Source organism: Betta splendens, chromosome 7 (assembly GCF_900634795.4).
Source record: "Betta splendens chromosome 7, fBetSpl5.4, whole genome shotgun sequence".
NCBI lineage: Eukaryota > Metazoa > Chordata > Actinopteri > Anabantiformes > Osphronemidae > Betta > Betta splendens.
The window spans coordinates 17361121-17383243 of NC_040887.2; the positions used below are offsets into that span (position 1 = coordinate 17361121).

General features: G+C 44.2%; 3 protein-coding genes across 12 annotated transcripts in view; all 3 read right to left on the bottom strand.

Annotated features, from left to right (window-relative positions):
- scube3 (signal peptide, CUB domain, EGF-like 3) overlaps window positions 1-1423 on the bottom strand; it is a 52550-nt gene extending 51127 nt beyond the window's left edge. Inside the window, exon 1 of one of the 2 annotated variants that reach the window (XM_029156283.3) lies at window positions 921-1423. In XM_029156283.3, coding sequence (XP_029012116.1) covers window positions 921-1020 — 100 coding nt within the window. In that variant the 5' untranslated portion in view covers window positions 1021-1423. The remainder of the gene's footprint in view (window positions 1-920) is intronic. The other variant, XM_029156284.3, reaches the window with a different exon arrangement.
- Window positions 1424-7843: 6420 nt separating this feature from the next.
- On the bottom strand, window positions 7844-13215 carry LOC114859351 (specifically androgen-regulated gene protein-like). The gene is made up of 4 exons (XM_029157422.3): window positions 13059-13215; window positions 10227-10404; window positions 9802-9934; window positions 7844-9498 (listed from the first exon to the last, which is right to left on the bottom strand). The coding sequence occupies exons 2-4, from the start codon at window positions 10293-10295 to the stop codon at window positions 8057-8059; spliced, it is 1644 nt and encodes a 547-aa protein (XP_029013255.1). The 5' UTR covers window positions 10296-10404; window positions 13059-13215; the 3' UTR covers window positions 7844-8056.
- A 1113-nt stretch (window positions 13216-14328) lies between these two features.
- LOC114858632 (ankyrin repeat and SAM domain-containing protein 1A-like) overlaps window positions 14329-22123 on the bottom strand; it is a 39979-nt gene continuing 32184 nt past the window's right edge. For 3 of the 9 annotated variants that reach the window (XM_029156096.3, XM_055510193.1, XM_055510194.1), the window contains 11 exons: window positions 20457-20555; window positions 20223-20369; window positions 19804-19911; window positions 19557-19727; window positions 19344-19481; window positions 19186-19257; window positions 19006-19092; window positions 18721-18858; window positions 17875-18057; window positions 17430-17528; window positions 14329-16774 (listed from right to left, as the gene is read on the bottom strand). In XM_029156096.3, coding sequence (XP_029011929.1) covers window positions 16658-16774; window positions 17430-17528; window positions 17875-18057; window positions 18721-18858; window positions 19006-19092; window positions 19186-19257; window positions 19344-19481; window positions 19557-19727; window positions 19804-19911; window positions 20223-20369; window positions 20457-20555 — 1359 coding nt within the window. In that variant the 3' untranslated portion in view covers window positions 14329-16657. The remainder of the gene's footprint in view (window positions 16775-17429; window positions 17529-17874; window positions 18058-18720; window positions 18859-19005; window positions 19093-19185; window positions 19258-19343; window positions 19482-19556; window positions 19728-19803; window positions 19912-20222; window positions 20370-20456; window positions 20556-22123) is intronic. The other 6 variants (XM_041071529.2, XM_029156098.3, XM_055510195.1 and 3 more) reach the window with 6 other exon arrangements.

Here is a 22123-nt window from a genome sequence, read left to right on the forward strand (position 1 = left end):
AAGTGTGTAATCGATGTTGTGGAAAATAAAGCAAGAAAAAAGTAGTTCTAATCGCAAAATGTAAATATTGAGTTTTCCCACAAGTGGGGGCAGACCACCCAGGATGCAAAATAGTCACCCACCCCCTTTCCTTTTGCCTAGTCGACCAGCCGAGATGTCTTTTTGTGTGTGTGCGCGTGTGTTTAAAACATCACCGACCACAGCCAGTGCTCACACAATCCCCGATGTGTCTTTGCATGCAGATACCTCTGTCTCTAAAAATCAAGCCATGAAAATCTGTGGTGGTCTGCGTGGATCAGACTCAGAAGAGCAGCATGTCTGCCTCGGCCCTGTAAGGTGCCGCGGTTCTGATTCAAGCTGCCCTTGTCTGGTGTGAATCATTTCTCACCAGACAAGGGAGCAGAAGAGCAGCCAACTGGGCAGCACAGTACTGTAGCTGCAGTGTCTGTCAGAGACTCCTCCATGTGTGTGTTACAGCCTGGTGTCAAATACTTGTCTGGACTGTGACAAATACCTCTTAGTAGTCTCACTACAATTACCTGCAGCACTGGCTATGAAACATAACTGTTCACACTGCTGATGCTGTTTGAAGTTCAAAGACAGCTGTTGTATAGTGGGCAAAGCAAAGTCTCAGTGAAACTTTGTGTTCATTTCGTCTTGAACAAATCTGCATCAATGCAAAATACTGAACAAAGAAACACTGCAAAAATTAGGTCCTTGCTTGTATTAATGATGCATCCGAGTCTCTACAGAGAAGTCACATTGAGGTTAGCCAGTGCACTTCAAAATAATGCTTTAAACTTACACATTCAAGTTACATTTTCCGTTTTCTATTTTTAGAATCCCTAGGCAACAAACCCATTAATTAACCTAATAGAAAACACTCGCGACATAAAAGCTGAACTGAGGTAAAAACTTACCTTGAGTGGCTTTACTTCCTGAAGCTGACTGTTGGACAAAGGCGACTAAGCAGAAACCTACAAATCCAATCCCTGCGCGTATCACAGCGTTCACATGCATGTTAACTTCCTCTGTAGTTGAACACCAGCACTTTCTAAGATCTACGATGCGCAGCAGCACATAGAAGGACGGGCGTGTGTTTCTGTGTGTGCTATGAAGCTCTGTCGTTATTCCCTCTGACAGGATCCTGAGCGATCCCCTTTCCTCTGTGCGCCTGCTTATTTCAGTCTCAAGTGTGCGGAGTAGAGGACGGCCCGACAACGCGGATCGGAGGACGGCGTTTTTGTTATCATGTTTCGAGCCAGAACAATGTCAATTTAAGAAAGAGAGGGCGAGAGAGACGGGGAGAGAGAGAGCGAGCGACGAATTGTGGGGGAGGGAGGGATGGAGAGGAGCGGCGGGGTCTGAAGAGGGAGGAGAGAAGAAGAAGACGCGTCGCGCTCCGGGCTCCTGCGCTGTTCCCGCTGCTCTCAATGGTTTTCACGCTTCCCCTGTTGCTTCTGCGGGAATTTACACACATGTGCCGGTTGGGCTGAAGGTGCGCCGAGGCTTCCACCTGTGGGTGGGGGATGTGGCCCGTCACGGCGGGGTGGTGGTGAAAGTAATGGTTGAAATGGGGGACACGAGGGCGGGTGGATTTAGAAATGACACAAGATAGAAAAAGTAATATTCTGGAGATTCGTTCTTCGGGAGCCTGAGTAGTATACCATCAACTTTCACTGTTAAACTACACTAAGAACGGAGTTTAAATTAAAATCATCCTTGCGTCTGTTATGAGTAAATGGAAAATAAAATCCTATAGTTTTTTCTTTATACCTCGACCAACTGCTCGGCTCATCATCCTTATTCAAGGGCTGGGCTGTTTCATATCTCTGCTTGAGCTGGAGCTGGACCTGCATTAGGATCTAACATGTGCAAGAAGATGCGTAAAAATATACACATGAAGGAAAATGTGTTTAAATGAAAGACCCTGTTGATGTCAAATGATTGTGTTGAATGAGTAAACTACACCAGCTGTTCAAATTACACATGAATCAGATCCTCAGGTATGATAACTAACAGTCTGTAATTGTTTACAGGAACGTTGATGAAAGCCTTTTAGTCATCTGGTAAAGGCAGCAAACACAAAGGAAACCCTGGATAGAAATTATATTTTGTGTCATCCGGTTCCAAAGTCATAACAACGGCACATTATTCGTTCAGCGGGACTTTGTCCTGCAGGAGATTCAGCTCAGTTGCCACATTTCCATGGCAGATTTGTTGCACCTGGTTTGAATGTCTAAATCCCTGCCTAGTGACAGAAAGCAGTAATGTGTTCATTCACTGAGCCAAACACATTTCATGGTAATGTATCTCTAAACTAACTAAAGATGAAATATTATGAGCATGTGACAAGTAAAGTTGAAACGAGATGGTGACGCTCTTCGGCCCCCGCTGTCCTGGACGAGCCCCATTACCCAGCACCTGAAGAGGAATGAGACTCAAGCAGTTGTATGAATCACAACAGACCTCGCGAGCATTAGCAAAACCCACTGAACTACTGCCACATTTCCCCGTCAATGAAAAATGAAGCGTTTGTTTTCAGGAAGCATCCTGCCGGCGAAAAGCATCTGCATCCCCACACCTGCTACCTCCACCTAAATTAATCAGCTGTGTTGATGCATTTATGTTTGTGTTTCAAAGTGGGGGCAGATTCTACACTATAATTATCTCGCCTGCTCCCACGTGCAATTTTTTTTTCAATGGAACATAATTAAGGCCCCACAATGAGGCTGATTGGAGATAACAACCCTGCCTTCTTCAGATGATGCACACAATTTCAACCACAACCTGAAGCGCCGGCATGCCAGCGAAGGAGGAGATTAGTTTTCATTATCTTGTAATTTATCAAGATTTTGTAATTACCTGTACTTTAAAGAACTGCCTTAGACTCAAAGACAGCTCTTTCATGCACAATGTAATTTAATATAGTTTCCAATGCTGCTCCACGCTTTGGCAGAGACTGGGGGACTCCATGAGTAAGACAATAAACTCCTCAGAATCCTTCCACTCACATCCACAGAAGAAGAAAAAACATGTAAATCCACAGCACAAAGTCAAGCAGTTCAGTGTAATTAAAATAACATCCGTCAGGGATATGGAAATATCCCATGTCCCTGTGTCCAAATCTCTGGGTAATTGTGAGCACTTGTATAACCAAATGAGCTCAGAGTCACTCGGGGAGTCTGAGAAAGTCAGAACACGGTTGGCACAGAGCGTGAGTACAAGTCACAGTGGAGGATCTGCACACTGCTTCATTAAAGATGGGGGGCTCTGCATGGGCATCACACTGTGCACCACACCGGGCTATTTTTACCAGCAGACACACAAGGGAAGCCACGGCTATGTTTAATTTATGATGCTCCTCATGAAAAGGACTCTGGCTCCACACTGGGTGAAGAGGAGCGGGAGCGTGCTGGAGGTGGAGGAGCAGCGAGGATCTCACTGGGATAATAAGTCAAAGCAAACAGCATTAAAACCCTTTTTAAAGAAAGTGACACAGTTTTCGTGCAGCATGTTGAAGCCATTTCCTGCACAGTGACAGACCACAACCTGCAGCGGGTTGTTTTGCATAAAGTCAATGGCGGTGCCTCCTTTTCGGATACTCCTGAATTTAAAGGCAACACTTTACCTTGGAACTTTTTGCTTTTTGATGTGACTAGGATGAATGTGAAAAATGCATGACTGTCAGCGATGGACCACATTTAACAACTTGCCAAACTTGAGAAATTTCCACTCCCTCATAAATCAGAAGGCAGGGAGATGTGCCAACCGCTGTCTTTCAGACTGCGCGGGCACAACCTAGTTTGAATTTTCACTCCTAAAAAGTTGAAGAATGCTGCAACATCTGTTGCTCTAAGATAAAACCAAGATGGATATGTGTTTGCAGGAGTCACCACTGTACCACGCTGCATACTAATAAAGCCAGGAGGCAGAGGCCCTGCAGAGAACCTGTCCTCCTCCAGTTGGTCTTGACAGGGACCTCGTTTACCTCACTCTGTTACTCTGACTGTTACTGTATGATCGCCCATATTAAGAGGTTCTTTCCTCCTTCTTCTCCTTCTCTGCAGGAGCTCCATATACAAGGCTACCAACACCACCGCAGGCCCAGCGGGATCTCTTGGTCCTCACCATGCCAGCACCACAGGGGAGCGGAGTGGCTTGCCGAGTTCAACACTTTAGTGCAGGCATCCCAGGGAAGGCTGTGGGCTTGCCCCAGGAATGCCTCCCGACCACAACCTCAGTCACTGGCTCTAACAGAGAGCAACAGCGGGCGCGAGAGGGAGAGTGGAAAAGGAAACACACTAATCAAGTTGGAAGAAACAGAAGCGTCACACAGGAAACTAACAAAGCGAAGGGCTTAGTCTCTACTGTCCAACACAGCTTTGGAGCAACATGGACACGTTTCTATTTCTATATGACTGTTCTCACCACATTACAGTAACTCCTCAGCTCTGGGTTATGAGAGGCTACATTCTTTAATTCCCATTCCAGTTACCCAAGTGTTAATGCTACTGCATGAAAGGTGCAGATGATACAGACGCTTGTTAGCGGTGTGAGGGAGTGTGTGGGAGCTGGAGGCAAAACAGGTCCATGCACGTATCAGATGTGATGTGTGTGAGTATCTTTAATCAAATGGACCCATCGAGATCAGAGATGGAGACATTGTGCTGCTAAGATCCTCATTTTGATCCTCACTGACGAGTTTACGTCATATTATCAATCATCAGTGGAGCAGAGTTGTATAAGAGTACTGACGAAGTGAGGGCAAAGCTTTCAGCAATGGCCTCTTTCAGACAGTTGGTATGTAAATAGGTAGCAACAGAGCAGTAGGACGCCGGGGAAGTCCCATGAGCTCACTGTCTAGCCTGATCAGGCAGCAGATACAGCTACCTGCTCCAAACGCTGACACCAAGGAGTGTCTCCAAGAAGCTCCGGAGGCTCAGCACCCATGTATGTGTGTCAGAAGGCACCAGGAGTGTGAAGCACCCAATTTCACAACACGGATGACACGTCCACTCCAGGGTCAGCATTAAACTTTGATGACTAAAGCCTCCCAGGAAGTCGCCCACGTTCATCTCTTGCACTAGTTGCTCTGACTTGAATCATTTCCTTAAAACAGTGATTTTGTTTGGAAATCTAAAAACAGCTGATTGAGCTCTAAGAGTCACGACGGGTTGGGTCAAGGCTGAACTCTAAACCAAAGGACCGGCTCCTGTTTCCCTACAACATCCACTTAGCTCAACCAAACTCACTTTAATTAATTAATTGATTACATAAGGCAGAGGCCATAACATATCTGATGACTTGGCCTCAAAAAAACTTGGAAATATGAACCAAATAAACTGGACTAAAAAGAAAAAAAGCACTAGCAGCAAAGAATCTGTTAGCAAAAGCTGGCACGTTACTCAACACAACTTTTGTAACCGTGATCAATGAAGTACAGATTTGCTGATTAATAAGAATAATAAATAGTAATATTTAATATAAAACAATAATAAAACTTAATCTTATTTACTTAATTCTCATTATGGCTCTACAAAGGTCATCTGCTTATGATGTCATCTAGTTCTTCAAAGTTTATTTCGAAACAGAAAATATGCAAACAAACCCTATTTTTTACAGTTGACATTGAATGTGCATTAGAAGCATTGATTCATTTCTCAGTGTAAATCTATTTGGTTTGCATTTGTCCACTTGTAAGTGGTTTGACTGGGACACATACACATTTATGTCTGAATCTGGACTGCCCTCTAGTGGTCGTATCATAGCTGATGCGTGTCAGTGTCTGTGTGTGTGTTTGTGAAAACCTCAGTTAGAGCAAGAACTCATTGGTTCCGTGTCCTTATTCTGTGATAATGACTGAGTGAATGAATGGTCTAAGTTTTATTCCTGCTAAAGATGACACTAGGAACGGAGTTAGTGACAGCAACAAGCTGGTGACATCACTATTGTTTGTTAATTATCTATGCACATTTAACTGATTATGACTTTTAATGGCAAATGTTTTATACATTTTTCTGGCTGATTCTACAAAATCTGGTTTGCCCATTTCATGGCCTTAGTATATTGATGGAGACGTAGCTGACTGTTAAGGTGGGGCTGGCGGACGTGAGTTCAGCATTTACCTTCTTTGAGGGACAGCTGAATGGTCCCACCAGCACCAAACCTGGTTCTATAAGAAAAAACAGAAGTTGTGTCAGTTAACAGCAGTTATCCAGCTGCTTGTCCACTGTTCGGTACACTACTGGCCAAAAGTTTGCACTTGGCTTCAGAATCTCAGTCAACCTAATGTGATGCGTTTAAACTTCCTGACTGTGCGGTTCCCACGGGCTCATAGAGGAGGGGTGTGATGCTGTGCAGTTTCTTCTGGTGGCTTAATCAACCCACACGGCTCCAACAGCATTCTGCAGCCTGTCATCCTGTCTAGTTTACATCTAGTGGAACCATAAACTGTTTTCCCATCAGCTTAATGACCCCAAAGTGTCTTCAGGTTACATCAGCTTCTGTGCTGTGTTATCATTGACCAGATAGTGAAAGAAAAGTAGCTCTCAACACCTCTGGGAAGAAACCGACCCAGGCTCACAGCACTGAGAAGAGAAGAGGATGCAAACCTGACATGAAAAAGTCAAACCTGCTCACAGAGAGAATGCAGGAGATCAGGATTATCAGGCACTCTGTACTGGCAGATTAATTCCAGCAGCTGATCTACGAGGTGCCTGATAACCAGATTAAAAGTGACTGCGTCTGAGTCTTTGTCAGTGCAATCTGCTGGCAGCAGGACAAAAAACAGGGCAGGTGCAAATGAAAGATATCTCACATACCAAGATGCCAGAGAAGCACAAAGCAGCAAGTGTTAGAATGAAAGCAAGCGACTTCCTCCTCCTCAGACAACATTTAAATTAATATCAGTTTTTGATCCTACGAGTGCGTTTCGGCAGCAATAGTTCCAGGGCTGTTTATTAGTAATATTAGTGTTAGTATTACAGTATATCATTATTTTTTATGTATAAATATGCCAAAAAATTTTTTCCTATAATGGATGATATAAATGTCACACCCAAGACAACGAAAAGGCCATAGAAAAGAAAGGTGTGTCAGTTAATAATGTGAAATATGAGCAGACACACCTACTGCATGCACAGACCTTTAGAAGAAATGAGAGGAGAAATAGATTTTAGTCAAAACACACTACGCAGCTTCACATCACCTAGAAACCCGTTTAACTATAATTAGATGGAAAAGTCTCAGAAAAGGTTCCTTTAAGACAAGCATAATGTTCAAGAAACAGAAATGAGTAATTCTTAGTACCCTGAAAGGCTGCAGCAGCGAAGTGCTTCACCAGACGCAGTAAAGGCTGAGTTAAGAGGTGAGAACAGGTTCCACTAGTTCTTCCCCATCAGATACTGGCAGGCCCTCAGTCTGGGAACCAGCATGCTCATTTTGCCACAGGAAAACAGACGACGTATTCATTCCAACTTGGCGTGTGCAGCAATAAAAGAGTATAAATAAACAATTCTGATATTTCTTGCAGAAACAGTTGTTCAGTCAGCGCCACATGAGCCAGTGCTTTAATGTGGGTCACTACACATCCAGGTTACTATGACTGATATGCTCAGAGCCAGTCCTGCAGAGTTGAGTTCACAGTTGTGGACATTTAAAAATGAATCCATGTTTGTTAAGAATGAGGTTCCTGTTGATAGGAAGTCAAAGTTCTACAAACAACACTGTTCAAAGTAGAAACCTGGAAACAACCAAAGCTGTCACTGTATGAATAAAGCAAAGCTGACCTTGATCATCCTGCAGATGGATCTTCTTATAACAAAATGACTGAGCATCAATGTAAAAGTAACAGCGTTTAATTTACAAAATAACCAAAAGCACAAAACAGCTTGATTATATTATATTGGCGTGATATCAGTAACAAACTTCAACAGTCATAGTCCTGACATCACAGTTTAAGTCATGTGTGGCAGCTACAGTAATATTAGCTTCCCAAAAGCTCCGCGAGGCCTTTATCCATCATGTACATAAAGCTGAAGGTCGCCGGGGGCAGTTAGTCTCTGAGCAGCCCCAGCTTCTTTAGTGCGTTTCGATGATCCTCTCCATGTTCTGCACGGGGGCAGATCAACACACTGATGCCCTGCGATCGAGGAAGCTTCTGAGCTTCTCCGGTGGGCTGGAAGGTGGCGTGGCCAGACAGGAGCCGCTGTGAGCCAGGCTCCTTGCTGCTGCCTCGACGCCTCTCCAGACCCTCCCCCTCTCTTCTACTACTCAGAGAAGCTGGGCGTGGACGACTGTTACCTGGCTGAGGGGGCTCCTCCTCACCGACTTCCTGACTGAACTCAGTGGAATCAGACATGTAGCTGCTCAGACCCAGGCCTGAGTGCTCCAGGGTGGCTGATTTGACCCCTGTGATCCTGGGTGGAGTTAAGTGTTTGGCCAGAGCAGGAGGTGTAGAAGGAGACATATTCACTGGAGCATCAACAGGAGAAGGACTTTTATCGTACACCGGAGGCTTGGTGTCACTGAAAGCAGCAGGTGCTGGAAGAATTTCAGGTGGAAGCTGAACTGGTGGCGCTGAAGATTGAGCTGATGGAGGCACGACAGCAGGAGACTGTGAAGGAACAGCTGGAGCTGGGCTGACAGGAACACTAGACGATGTTAAGGGGGGAGTGACTGGGTTCACGTCAGGAGCAGATGCTGACCATGACTTTCTGGTTTTAGGGGATTGGTTTGGACTTGGGGAGGGACACGATTCTGCCTCTTCACTTTTCAGCAGGCCCAGCTTTCTGAGGGCCTCAATGCGAACTCTCTGTGGGTCCAACAGCATCCTGTCACTGCTAGTTGGGCCTGGGTGTCCAGAGTTTCCTTCAGAGAGAGCTGATACCTTCTGTGACTTCAGGACAATGCTGGCAGGAAGCTTCTTGGGCTTAGGGGCCACAACGGGTGGACTTCTGGGCTCAGCAGCATCAGGAGGCAGGTCCATCTGGGCCCCAAAGGTGACAGGCTTTTCACTCGGGCTGAGAGAAACTTCAAGTGGAGGCTTGTTAACACTCACTGGGCTCAGTGACGTTCTCTTCATTGAGGCTCTTTGATGTACCAGCTCCAGGTCAGTTGTTTCTGCTGGTTTGTTGGTGGATAAACCCAGAGATGAATGAAGTTCTACTTTTTGGGGCTCTGCGGGAGAGTCTGGTTCATCCATGAAGTCTGAGGGAGGAGGAATCAGAGCAAGATCCATTCCAGAGGGCTCAGTGGTCTGACCTTGGATATTCTTATCACTTGTAACGATTTTAGGTTTACCATCTCTGTCCATGGAAACACACAATATTTTTGCTGATGAAGTGGTTTTGGAACTAGTGTCTGATTTGCTGAGTGGCCGTGTGTGTCTAGACACAAGGTTCAGTGATGAGTTGGCATCGTGTCCATTTACAGCTGAAACAGTAGAGGACTGTGGTTCAGAGATTCTTCCAGACTCAGTCCTGAAACTAGAAATGTCTGCAAAAGAGGGAAAGAACAGTGATTATCACAGTACTTGGTACTAGAAACAAATCACCAAGAAAACAGCAGGAAAAGAACTGATTCAGCTCTACGAGAAACACAAGAATGTCTGCCTAGCTGTTCCTGTTTGACCAAACTGCCTCTTCTCTGGATTCCAGTAAACAGTTTACAATAAACACTTCACTTCACTTCAGCACTGCAGGCATCACGGATAGACAGCCTGACGTCAAGGTTACAACAACCCTCATGGGTTATTACGAAGGCCAGAGCAACATTTCAGTTAACATGCCAGAACCGTACCATGGAGCCCGTGGTCGGGTTCATCATTGGACAAGCCGCTGTCCTCCTGCACCTCCAAGGCCTCAATGGTTTCCACCAGATACATCAGACAGGCCCGTTCCTCTGCAGACAGGTGCTCCATGCTGTCTTCACTCTGTCCAGAAATTCAACACGTTACAGGTACAAAAAGAATTTCTGCCTCCTAACAGGCAAACAGGCAAAAGTGGTGAGAATGTTTTGCTGCTTAAATGTCACATTGTGAGGAAATGGGACCATAAAACAACCTCAAACAGATTCACTTCTCTAAATGCGAAGTCATTTCAATCTGCTGAATCTCAGTTCTTTGTTTCCCAATGTGAACCCAGGCCAGAAGAATCACAGGAAACTAGAGCATCAGGGCGTAAACGGCATCGGAGCGCAGCGTGCCATAGGGCAAACAGACTCACACAGGCCGAGGTCATGCTGATCACACTGTCACAGCTCCCAGCGCTGACCCCACTGCTCAGCAATTCCATGGCAAGAGCTCCTGACCACGCGTCATCCTTCGGCAACGCACGCGGAAAAGGACGAGGGAAGATGGTCTGGACTTGCAGTCCTGCTGTAGTCTCCTACTGAGTCACACGTCTGAGTGAAAGAAAATGAAGATACAATATGATATAAATAGGCAAATCCTGAAAAAAGTTAGTAAACAGCAACCATTAGATATGCCCATTAAATAAATTATTGCATTAATTAATGAAGACTTTATTTAAACATCACACATAGACATTATATACATCAAATAAATCAATTTGAAGTATATGTGAAAGACAACAAGTTACAATTAGAGAAAAGAGAGTTCTCTCATACATGATGACCCCAGAATGTCAGATAAGTTCTGGTCCTTCCTGTTTTATTAAGGGTTATACTTACTATCTGAGGGTACTGACAGCTAGACAGAAAACCATCACCTGTTTTTACCATATTCCAACATGAAGGGTCGGAATGAGTTTGCATCATCACTGACATTAATTGATGGTTTTTGTATGTTTACTGTAGCATCCTACACAGGTCACATGCTCATACACCCAGCTACAGGCAGTGCTGTTCATCTGCAGCAGTGCCTCATGTTTAGCCTATAGCCATACCGCTATAAATAGGTTAAAGAATGCAAAACAAATTCCAATCATTACAATTCAGAAACCGAGAAAAATGTTCACCATTGTCTGTGACGCCTCTGATCGTGTAGCTGAGTCTGTGCGACTGACTGACTCTCTCATCGCTACACTGCTTCATTGTGTTTTCTGCCTATCACCCTGTTACCTGTGACACTTACAGTAGAGTGGCTGAGATGAGGAAAACGATGTTGTCAGAACCTTCCCTCAGATGACTGACGTATAAACAATTAAAACAGGATGTAAAACCATGAGAATGTTTCAGTTATTAAAAGTTAGTAAGTGTGACAAGCAAACGAATATGATGAATGATGTTTAATCAAGCTGAATACAGACTTTGTAGGTTTTGTGTAACGAGGCCCCACACATGCAACAGACTGTGCTCTGGAAGCAGAGCAAAGCTAACTTTATTATCTCAGAGAGCATGTGATAAAAACATGTGGAGGCAACCCACTAAAACTTTGCCTTTAAGAGTCAGAGTCGCTGTTTGTGTGTGAATTAGACGTGTGGTTTCTGGGCCTAACGTTGCACTGGCTGAGTTATCACTCTAATTACTGGGACGTAAAGTCCCTACGAGAGCGGCCGCGGCACAGACGCTGATACCCGCTGCTACGAGCTAATTCAGATTTCTATGATGTGTAATACAAGACATAATTGTGTAAACATGGGGGCAGTGTGATGTGTCTTCTGATGAATGACGTGTACATTAATTGACTGCAGCTGTAGACATTAGTTGATTTTTTAGAATAGGTTTTCAAGCTGTGGAGACCAGAAGGTCAGAGGTCATCTCATTTCTAAAAATCTGTTGATTACTGTATACTGACATGGAGGTGTTAACATCACTGTGTTTTTAAAGAGGATTCAAGGATTTGTTAGACTCAGCAAGGGGCTGAAATGAACAACCAGGATTTAACACATACTGTAGCTGTAGTATCATAGTATGAAGGAGATAATTGCAGTCATTGTGTAATCCTTGACTTAAAACATGGGTTGAAAATAATAGCAGAGAGCACTTGGACAGGTTGGGAAATAAACTGATTATTAACACCTATATTCATATTTGGTGTTAACCAAACCTGCCTGATAAAGCACCAGTTAAGCTTTAATAACTGCTACCTAATTATTTTTAATTTAAATTAAATTATCCCCATTGTGGGACAATAAAGTATTCTATTCTATTCTATTCTATTCTATTCTATTCTATTCTATTCTATTCTATTCTATTCTATTCTATTACACTTTTATTCATTCAGTCCATTCACAGAAGCAGCACAAATGTCTGAGCTTCATCTGTCAACGCCTCTCTAACCTGATGATCACAACAGACCTGCAGGGCAGCAGCATAAGGCTCACTACACCCACAGCTGAGTCAGGATCTAATGGTGAGAGGAATGTCACTTTGCCTGCTTCCCTTTCTGAGAGCCAAGCACTCTGATGCCACTGGGTTTACCACTAGAGTCACGATTCTACACAGGAAACACTAAACTGCACAGCAGAGACTCCCTCCCTGGGTCTGAATGGTAAGAGCACAAACCCAGGAATCATCCTTCACAATGTCCGGAGACAAATTACAGCGTAATTGTAAAGAAAAGGGTCAAAAAATGTATAGTATGTGTCCAAGGGCAGCCAGTCAGAGAACTGGTTTAATCATTAACTGTAAATAAAAGTTCATGGTGAACACGACACTGCACAGATCACAACCTGCTGGAGTGAACTGAAACATCAGATTAATGTTTAGCTTGGAAGCGAGACGTCCCACTGAGATGACCAGTATTGACATTTGAACAAATATTTGTGTGTTGCCTCCTGAATGTCTGCTCACTGAGCCATTCAATATTCGGTGATCACACACTTGTGTAAAACATGTTGTAGGAAAAGTGCTCTAGAAGTTATTAGTACTAATGACTTACTATGGCTCATATTCACTGTCCTTCCCTAAAACCCCGCAATGACACATCCCTGTAAAGTTCAACCTCATTATTAGCGAAAAACACCCTAAACAAAAAATGCACAGAATAATTTTTTTTAATAAACCAACATTTTCCTTGTAACTTGCAACTTTGTTGACATTAACTAAACTGAAAAAACATTTAACACCGGAAGAACCGGTTCCTAAAAACTCACCGATCACTGAAACATTCAAGTTACTGGAGCAGCAAACAGAAGCTGTTCCCAGCTCTCAGTCCATGGCACCGGCGCAAAGTCGCTTCCCTCCGTCCGCAGCGGCTCGACTGCTGGGAGTGACTGTCGGAACAGGTGGGAGACGCCAGCCGCCAGGTGAGCCAGTCAGCTTCCGGGGAGATCGGCGAGTGGCCAATGGAGTGGAGTGGGCGTGGCTTAGAAATGACCTCGCTTTAAAACTCATCAAAGGAAAATATCAGAGAAATAGAGAGAGAGAGATCAAAAAGAGTTAACATCCACATTGTGTAGTGTTTCTCCATGGTTGCAAATGCAAAAACGGTGTAATCATTAATATTACGTAATTGTAAGAAACTAATTTTTCATAAAAATATTTTTTTCAATCTTGAATTGAATCTGCTTGTATCTGCTGCTGAACAGGTTCACCTATTCTATTTGCACGTATCAGTCTCACAATCAGCTAAACCAACAGGTTGATTTCTGTTTTCAAGACCAGCAGGAACCCACATCTGTTGCATATTTATGGATATGATGCATATCTATGAAAATGAGCATCTGCCTCACAAATCATTACCATACCGAATGATAGACGTTTCATTTCAAAACAACAACAACAACAACAACTAATATGTCAGTCACATTAGAAGGTTATAGTACTTTACCAGTAACATTTGCATTGAGCAGTAGAACAAAATGTGATATTTGCTCATGTGGATACTTGGAAGATACTGGGGTAAAACGATGTCTGGGTGGGTGCTGTTCTATTAACTGCACATGAGCTAGATATCAAAGAAGTCAGGGAGAATTAGTCATCTAATTTCAGTTTATCTGCAGTATGTGAAACTGAAAAATCTAAACTTAATTTTAATTTGTCAGGAAAGATACATCACTTTTTCTATTTCATATATTAGTTGTAACACATGCTCCAGTATGTGCTGCAGCTGTCTAGACTCACCGGAGAAGCTTTGATGTTGACACGTCTGTTTGTGTCCAGACCCCTGAGCTTTTATGTCCCATGCTATGTTACACATGCATCGGCCCCGAGCAGCTGCTGCCCATCTTTCAGCTGTGAAACGTTTATGAGACGGACTTGGAGACTTTAACATTTCATAGTGACACATCCTGCTGGCCTCAAGCCTGCGTGCACATGGCCAGCTCAACTGCAGCAGACGTGAAGGCTGTCAGATATATGATACGCTGCACAAAGTGGGAAGTAACATTTCATAACAATAAACAACAGGCAATGGACAAAAAATTTCCAATTTTGCCATTTATTAGTTGTACTGAAAAATAATCATAAAAAAGTTTGGAAGCCCAAGATTATTTACAATCTTTTTTCGAAGTGAGGTCCCTCTTCTGAGTCTTAGTTTTATTTTAATCACAGGGCATTTTTTCATGATATGTTTCACTTTATAAGACATAGTCCTTTTCTCTTTTTTGACACATGTCAAAATTACATACGTACATACATACATACATATACATATATATTTATAGATATCTATAAAAGCAAAAATCATTCAAGTATTAAAATACAGACCACTAGATTTGTGTACAATATCATTCTTATTGAACGTCTCAGATTAGTCCCAAAATATTTCTCCTGATCCTTAGCAAAGTGCAAAAGCAGAACGGGACCAGGCTGACGGCTGGAGGCGCCACCAGCAGCCAGTTGAAGACAGTGTACCGTAGAGTTCTCGTACTGGCCTGACAACATACATATATAACATTTAAAACAACAACGCGACAATGTACCCACATACACATCATCAGACCGAAAAGGAGCATGAACAGGGAATACATACTGGGAAACATGCTGTGCCTTACTTAACGTTGGTTTTGGCAGCTAAACTCTAAAGACGTACGGGCCTGCATGGCAGGTTTGGTGAATAATCTTGTCTAGATTAACTCAACAAAGGAGGGAACAAACTGCAGTGAACCACACCTGATCCAGTTCCAGCATTAGGACACATCACTGTCCTATAAAATAAGTAAAACATATTAAAAAAGAAAAGAAAAGCATCAAATCATATAAAACAGCCCCAATTTATTATAAACAGTCTTTGTAATGTCAGTTTTTCTGTCCTGTAAGTTTGGCTTGTCCTCGTCAAGTGTACATGACATTTATCACAGTTCTACACATATGTTGTGTTTCAGACGCTGATGAATGTACAGATGTGTGTACCTATAGCGTGTAGTGCAGTACCAATGTTTTTCAAATCAGCTACTACCCCTCTCTGCAGGGACATTTCCTGAAAAGGAGGGCTTGCTCTTCAGATATGACAGTAAGGACAGCTTCGAGAGGGACACTGGGTGGGAAGACAAAGGCGGTGAGGTCGGGTGAGCTGGCGTGTGTTTCCAGGGCCAGCGTGTTGCAGTGGTGAGCTGTTAGCATGATCCAGGACGGGATAGAATCTGCGTGGGATGTGGGTCACTTTTCCAACAAAACATCCTATCCACCATGCAGCAGGGCTCATTCATGTCCTTTCTTACTTGGGAGTGGCCCCAGTGTTCAGCTAAAAAAAGGGGGAGGGACACACACACACACACACACACACAAACATGCAGACAAAGCAGTCAGGTTAAAATAAAGCCCAGCGTAGCACTGCACTGGTGGACATAAACAGAGCGATGCTGATGATTAACTCTATCCAACAGAAGATAAAAATTAACCCAGTAAAGTGAAAGGCAATGCTGATATGATGAACACAGAAGGCATTTGTTGTGAAAAGTAGAAAAAAAGCGACAGAACAGATGAAGGTGCACTTGTTCTCACACATGTAGGGAGTCGGCAAAAGTGCTTAGATACCCAATGGAGGCCATGCCAGTCTCATTACCACGTGAGTCCATACTTGTCTCTGTGTCCTATTTGCACACTTTTCCCTTGAGAATTCCCCTAAATGCTTGCTTCAGTAGCTCCAACAGAGCCATATCACAGTGCGAGGATCGTTGCCGCCTTTGGCTCCAAGCAGACCACTTAGCCCTCTGATTATTGGTGTCTAACCTCATATGCATGTCACAGAAACGGTTTGCTAAAGCTCAGGTAATGCATAGAATTACAGGGACAGTATCCGGGTTTCCTTAGGAAACATGTCCATCCGGGTACGGGAAGTTTGTTGGGTCAGTCTGGGTTGTTGTATATCTGATTTTTGCACTCGAAGGGGTTAGGATTGAAAAGCCTCAGAGTGGCCGTCGCCTAACAGGGAAGGAAAAGCACCAAAGAAAGAAAGAGCTCATCACCAAGAGTAAATATAAGGATGCTGACAGGGAACAAGTGATTATCTACACAGAGTTCAAATATACAACAAGGTAAACAGAAAGGAGAACGGCGAAGGTGAGCTGCAGGCTGGAAGCGTGAATGACACCAGCAAGAGCGAGGAGCTGCATTTATAGTCAGGTGGTGGTTTAGCATTAAGAATGAACAAAGGACTATGGTAATTTCCACCAGGACACGTGACAGCTGGAGAAAGACAGGGGAGAGCAGGGGTCCAGCCCACAGACAGAGAGAGTCAAGGTGAAGGCACAGATTAGGACGGAAAAGTGACCAGGCCCAGGTGGTGAGGTTATTAGGAGGAAGGGTCCACTCAGAATATGGTGGTCTCGTACTTAGTGCTAATAGTGCGCTTGGATTCCTTGGGGTCCACAAGCCAATTAGGGCCACCCTGTGATGGAGCCTCCACCTCATGGTCCACAACACCAGCCTGGAAGTACAAGCAGAGGGCATCAAACTTCCACCTCACAGTAGCAGCGGAGCATGATACATTAACTAATGTAAAACACGTGGGATGGAGCTGGACTGAAACGAGGACAAGAAGAAGTGGATAAGTTAATGACAGTTTATGTGCAGATAAATCCATCTGGATGATTGACGCTGATGGTCCAAAAGGTTTGATTTACTGTATATGTTCAGGTACGTACATGCACTAAAGTACAGTACTTTGCTTCAGCGACACAGATTCAGATGCATGTTTCCCTTTCCACATTATGTCGTGTATAATTCCTCACCCATGCAAACTTCAGAGTTTAGCTTAAAGGCTTTGTTATTCCTAGAAACAACTGATGTTACTTCAAGGTCTATTTAAGTTACGTCACCTTATTTCAAAGTCATCAATAAATGTTTATATATAATACATTAAATAATATTAGTTTTTTACAAAAGTTGCTTTGCACTTACAAACAATATCTTTTCTACTCATTCTACTCATACTTACTATAAATCAGTCACAAGGGGGCGCCTCCGTTTTTAGCAATGTTCATTTTGCACATGGTATAGAAAACATAAAAAGTACTGAATATGTTGGGTAGAAATAGGAAAAAAGACCAAGCAGGATGAAATGGGACAGGATGAGAGAGCACCTGGGCAGCAGGGCTGGCAGGGTGCAGCGGGAGGACGGAGGGACAGTGCATGGTGCAGGTGTAAGAGTAACAGCAGCGACTGTTGAGGGGAGGAGAGTCCTGGGAGAAATAAAGCACCAGGAGGGGAGAGAAGACAGGAAACAGACAGAGGTGCAGAGAAACAACACAGTGACACGGGCTGATGCAGCAAGAGATGGAAGCAGGCCGACCGGTCTGAAGAAGATTTAACTTCATTTTGTCAAGAATATAGGGAAACAAACAAATGGAGACCCATGTCATCTACATTCAGTACAATCTCTTTCCTTTGATGGTTAAACGCCACTGGACAGAGCAACATCAGTATAATGATTAGAAACTCCAATAAGCCTTAAACACAACATGACTTTGTCTAGTGGCTGTGTTGTGTTTAATACTATATGTGGTGTCTCGTGTCCATCTCACTCACCGCTGATTTCCGCACGCTGCCTCGTGGTTTAGGTACCGGTCGGCTTGATTTAGTCTCAGTGTCATCTGAACCCAGTCCCACCGGGAGATTCTGGTGTGGTTTGGTCCTCTGGGCCTGCAGAGCCAGCTGATAGGCCACCTCGAAGGCCTGACCCAGTGTTAGTATGATCTCATACGTCAGGTTCTGCACAGACAGGGACAGAGGACATGTACCTAGTACACCCTCAGACGGCAAACTGAGTCCTTCTCATAGCTATGAAACTCAAACTCCAGTCAGTGATCTCTGGTGCATGTGTTGTAGATCAGTATCAACGCTGCTGCTGCTCTTGTTGTCACCTTACTGTTCACAATAAAGGCTTCAGGTTGATGAAGGATGAGAGCTTAGACATACAGTGGGAGCAGCGCTGTATTTGAAACCATATGCATGTTTCACTAGGGAATGTGGCAAAGACAAACACATCGTCTATCTACTGAATGTGTCAGACAAGACGAGCTGGCAGCAGGCCGATGCTAGCACTCTGTAAAGCTGATTATATCTCACGGGCATTGTGGCCTTTGATAGATATCAAGCTGCATAAGCACTTAACCGCTGGGAAACAGCCCCTTGCTCCGAGAAGCACAGCAGCCCACAGGAAACTGTTGTTAGGATGATTTAGTCTGGACTGACCCTGCCTGCATTATGAAGCAGATTAGAGATCTTTGGGGAAGAGGGTGAGCAATGCATGGCTGGTTATCATCAACCCTAGCGTGACACCTGAAGTGATGAAGTGGTCAATAACAGTGCTAACTGCGAAGACTTTACATCTCCTCCTTTCAGCTCTATAACAAACCAAGGTGGCATCCTCACCACATCTACGGTGCTGAACACGTGGCAGTAGTGGTGGCTGGTCTGCAAGTCCTTGGTGATGTAGGCAAAAGTGCACAAGTCCTCGGGGTCCTGGGCGGCACACGAGATGTTCCGTATCTCATGCTCTGCAATGATGTTCTGCAACAAGACGAGAAACACAATAAGAACTGATAGAGTTTGATAGGGAATAAAATAAGAGCAATTATTTTTGTAACACATCTGATTTTCTGAGCATAATAATGCATCGGAGAAATAAAATGGATGAAAAAAACGATGGACAAGAACCTTATAAGCTGCATCGATGAACTTCACACCCTTGTAGGTGATGGAGAGCACAATGGTCGGGACTTTTTTCAACTGTTCGGTCGACCTCTGGAAGACAAAAAGAGCCCGATAAAAATCTAAAGGAAAACGTCCAATGTTCTTGTTTGTTCACCAAGTTTGGAGAAGAAACTTTTCACATACCCGCATTTTGGCACAGGCGTCCTGAGTGGACTCCGTGCCCCGCAGCTCCTTGATCAGCATGGAACCCAGGTACTGAAAGAGAGCAGAGCATACTGTATGTCAGCGCTGATGTTCAGTGAAACCATCACTCATTAGAGAGGAAGGTAGACATGTCATACGCTAGCTTCATAGGCGCAGGACTCAAAGATGAGTTTCTCAGGCTGGTGATGCCAGTTCTGGACTGGAGCGTACGGAGCCGCCAGGCTAGGTGGACGCAGGGTCAGACGGGGTTCCCGATGCCGTTCTTCATGACGATCCTGGAACAAACATTTCAGTAAGGTGGCTGAAGATGTTGGACAGTAGGCACTGCTGAGGCTGGAGCAACCACTTACATAGGCTTTGTGTCGCTCACTGCGATGTTTGTGGGCAACGTCGAAGTCTGTGTCTGCAGTGTGTTTCCTTCCTGTCTCGCCCACAGGCAGCAGAGGGTCCATGGAGCGTCCTGTGTAGGAATCTATCTGACTGAGGGGAGACGAGCTCTGGGAACCAGGCAGATCCTGACACTGCAGAGACACAGTACAAGAGTATTCACACAATCATCAGACTCCCATTCACAACTCGGCGCCTGTAGAGTCATACCCTGATTTGAGACAAGCGAGGAGGCTTCACTGGGGGTTCCTCATAGGGCCGCTCCGCTATGGAAGCTATGAGGCGCTTCCTGTGACCAAGTAAAGTAATCTTCAGCACCTGGAGGAAAAAATCATTAGTAATCACATAGAGAAACACTTGAGGAGACAGAAGAAGTGGAAGGGTAGAAGCTAACTGAGTGAGACCAGGCACTTCACACTACTCTGTTTTCTCTTTGCTTCTTTACACAGCTGTACTTTGACAAGAAGCAAGTTCAGGTTTCTAAACAAGTAAAACTAGTTGTTCTGGTCATGTTCTAGTTTTCTGTTCGAATGTACTTCCCTATCATTCAAGATGTCGCTGGGAAAAACAGTGAGCTAACCTAACGTAACCCTTGTTTAGATAAACCTTCAAGTCCTTCATAGACTCACATTAACCATCTCCATCTCCCACAGGTTTTTGACACAGTCCAGGGAGCAGTAGCCATTGGCCAGGAAGTTTTGTAAGTACTCGCCGAGTCCCAGATTCTCCAGCCAGGAGGACAGAGAGCTGCTGCCGTCACAGCCCAGACCTTTCACCTGCAGCAGAAGTCGTTCAAAACAGAAAATCATATGTAGGACTAATATACAGTACGTAGAAAGACAGGAGAGAGAGCGCTTTGGAACCTTTGGTAATGAACGCGCTGCATGCAGGATCTTCTTTCTGTGGCTCGGGTCATTGATTCCAATCTCTCTCAAGTCCTGGTCCTCCATTACGTTGTTGCCCTACAGAACAAAATACACAGGTACAGGAATTAGGATTCATAAACACATCATCTGCGAAGCACAAACATGGCTGTCAGGAGACCCTTGACCTACACACAGTGTGGATCATAACTAATGCCGCCGCTGCAGAAAGAAGGACATTTACTGCTCATCAAACTCCTCCAGACCCAGTGACCATAGCAACAGACCACATCGATAACCTAAGTACATTAGTACATAGGTTGTCTGGGTACAAATGATGATGAAACCCATCTCTGATTACACATAGCGTCATATTTGAGATGCGGCAGCTAGAGCAGCAGCATATCAGTAGCTGCCTACTCCACAGGCCAACAGGAGAGATGAATCACAAACAAAGGGCCTGTTCATAAAGTCTCCCATTAACTTAACAGTGTGAGAGTCAGACCAGCGGATAAGGGTCTGTTTGTGGCTGTAAATGCTTCACGTGTCACTTCCAGCATCTACATCTCATCAGGTGAGGTATCATGAGTTGCTGCCTCAGGAGTAACAGCTCAGGGCCTGTATAGCCGACAACTCAATATGACACATACACAACAATCAGAGGATGGAAAAGAAGAGAACATGCTTTTCACATGGACACTGTAGGGGATGGATGGCTCGGGGGGTCAAGTCAGTGAGACAAACGTGGAACTAAATGATGTGTAGACGCTGCCTGTGTTAGCTGCTTTTCCGCTAAGTGAGACAGTATAGTTTATGGATGTACACCAGAAAGAAAACAACGGGAGGATAAACTCTTCACGCATTTCCTTTGTTCCTAATCCTTCAACTTAAGGCCCACTATCTCCGAGCAGCAACGCAGTGACCACTGCCTCCTCTGCAGTGGGCTGGAACGGTTTGTGGAGCTAGATGGATAATGGCTCTTTCACAGTGCATGGGTCATTGCATTACTGTCCCACTGCAGATTAGCTGATAAATGGCTCCACAGTGCTCACTGGTTGTCTGCATATTGCAATATTGACCATGTGGCTTTAGCCTGGTTCATTAGTACAACAGTGCTCGTATTATTAGTCCATTAATCATGTTGACTCACAACCAATCAATAAGTTAAATTATTAATTTATGGCATTTAATAAACAAATGTGATAAACACCTAAATCCTAAATCCTAGAATTTCGTTTTCAGGCAAACAGATCGGATCTAAGTAGGAGCCTTAATTCACACTTAGTACAGGAAGTGCAATTACCTTGAATTTGACTTATGTCTTATGATGAGAATTATGCTGAAAGGATTTAGTGAGGCTCTGAATGGGAGTGGAGTTGATAAAATCCTCTCTCCTCCTACAGTAAAACATAAAAAAATACATTCTGTTCTGGTCAATCTTAATAAAGAATTTATCCCCAGACAAAGACTACACTAGACTGAAAATTGGTGGTGGTACCAGTACTGTGGTTCCATAGGCTCTGTAGGTCTGCAACCTGACAACACAGTGTGCAAGAGGAGAACACACCCAGACCAGTGTGAGCTAAGTGGTTGTGTATCTGTGCTTGTGTGGCCCATCCATCTCTGCTCGGCCCGCTCATTAAAATGCTGCTGCTCCCTCACTGTAT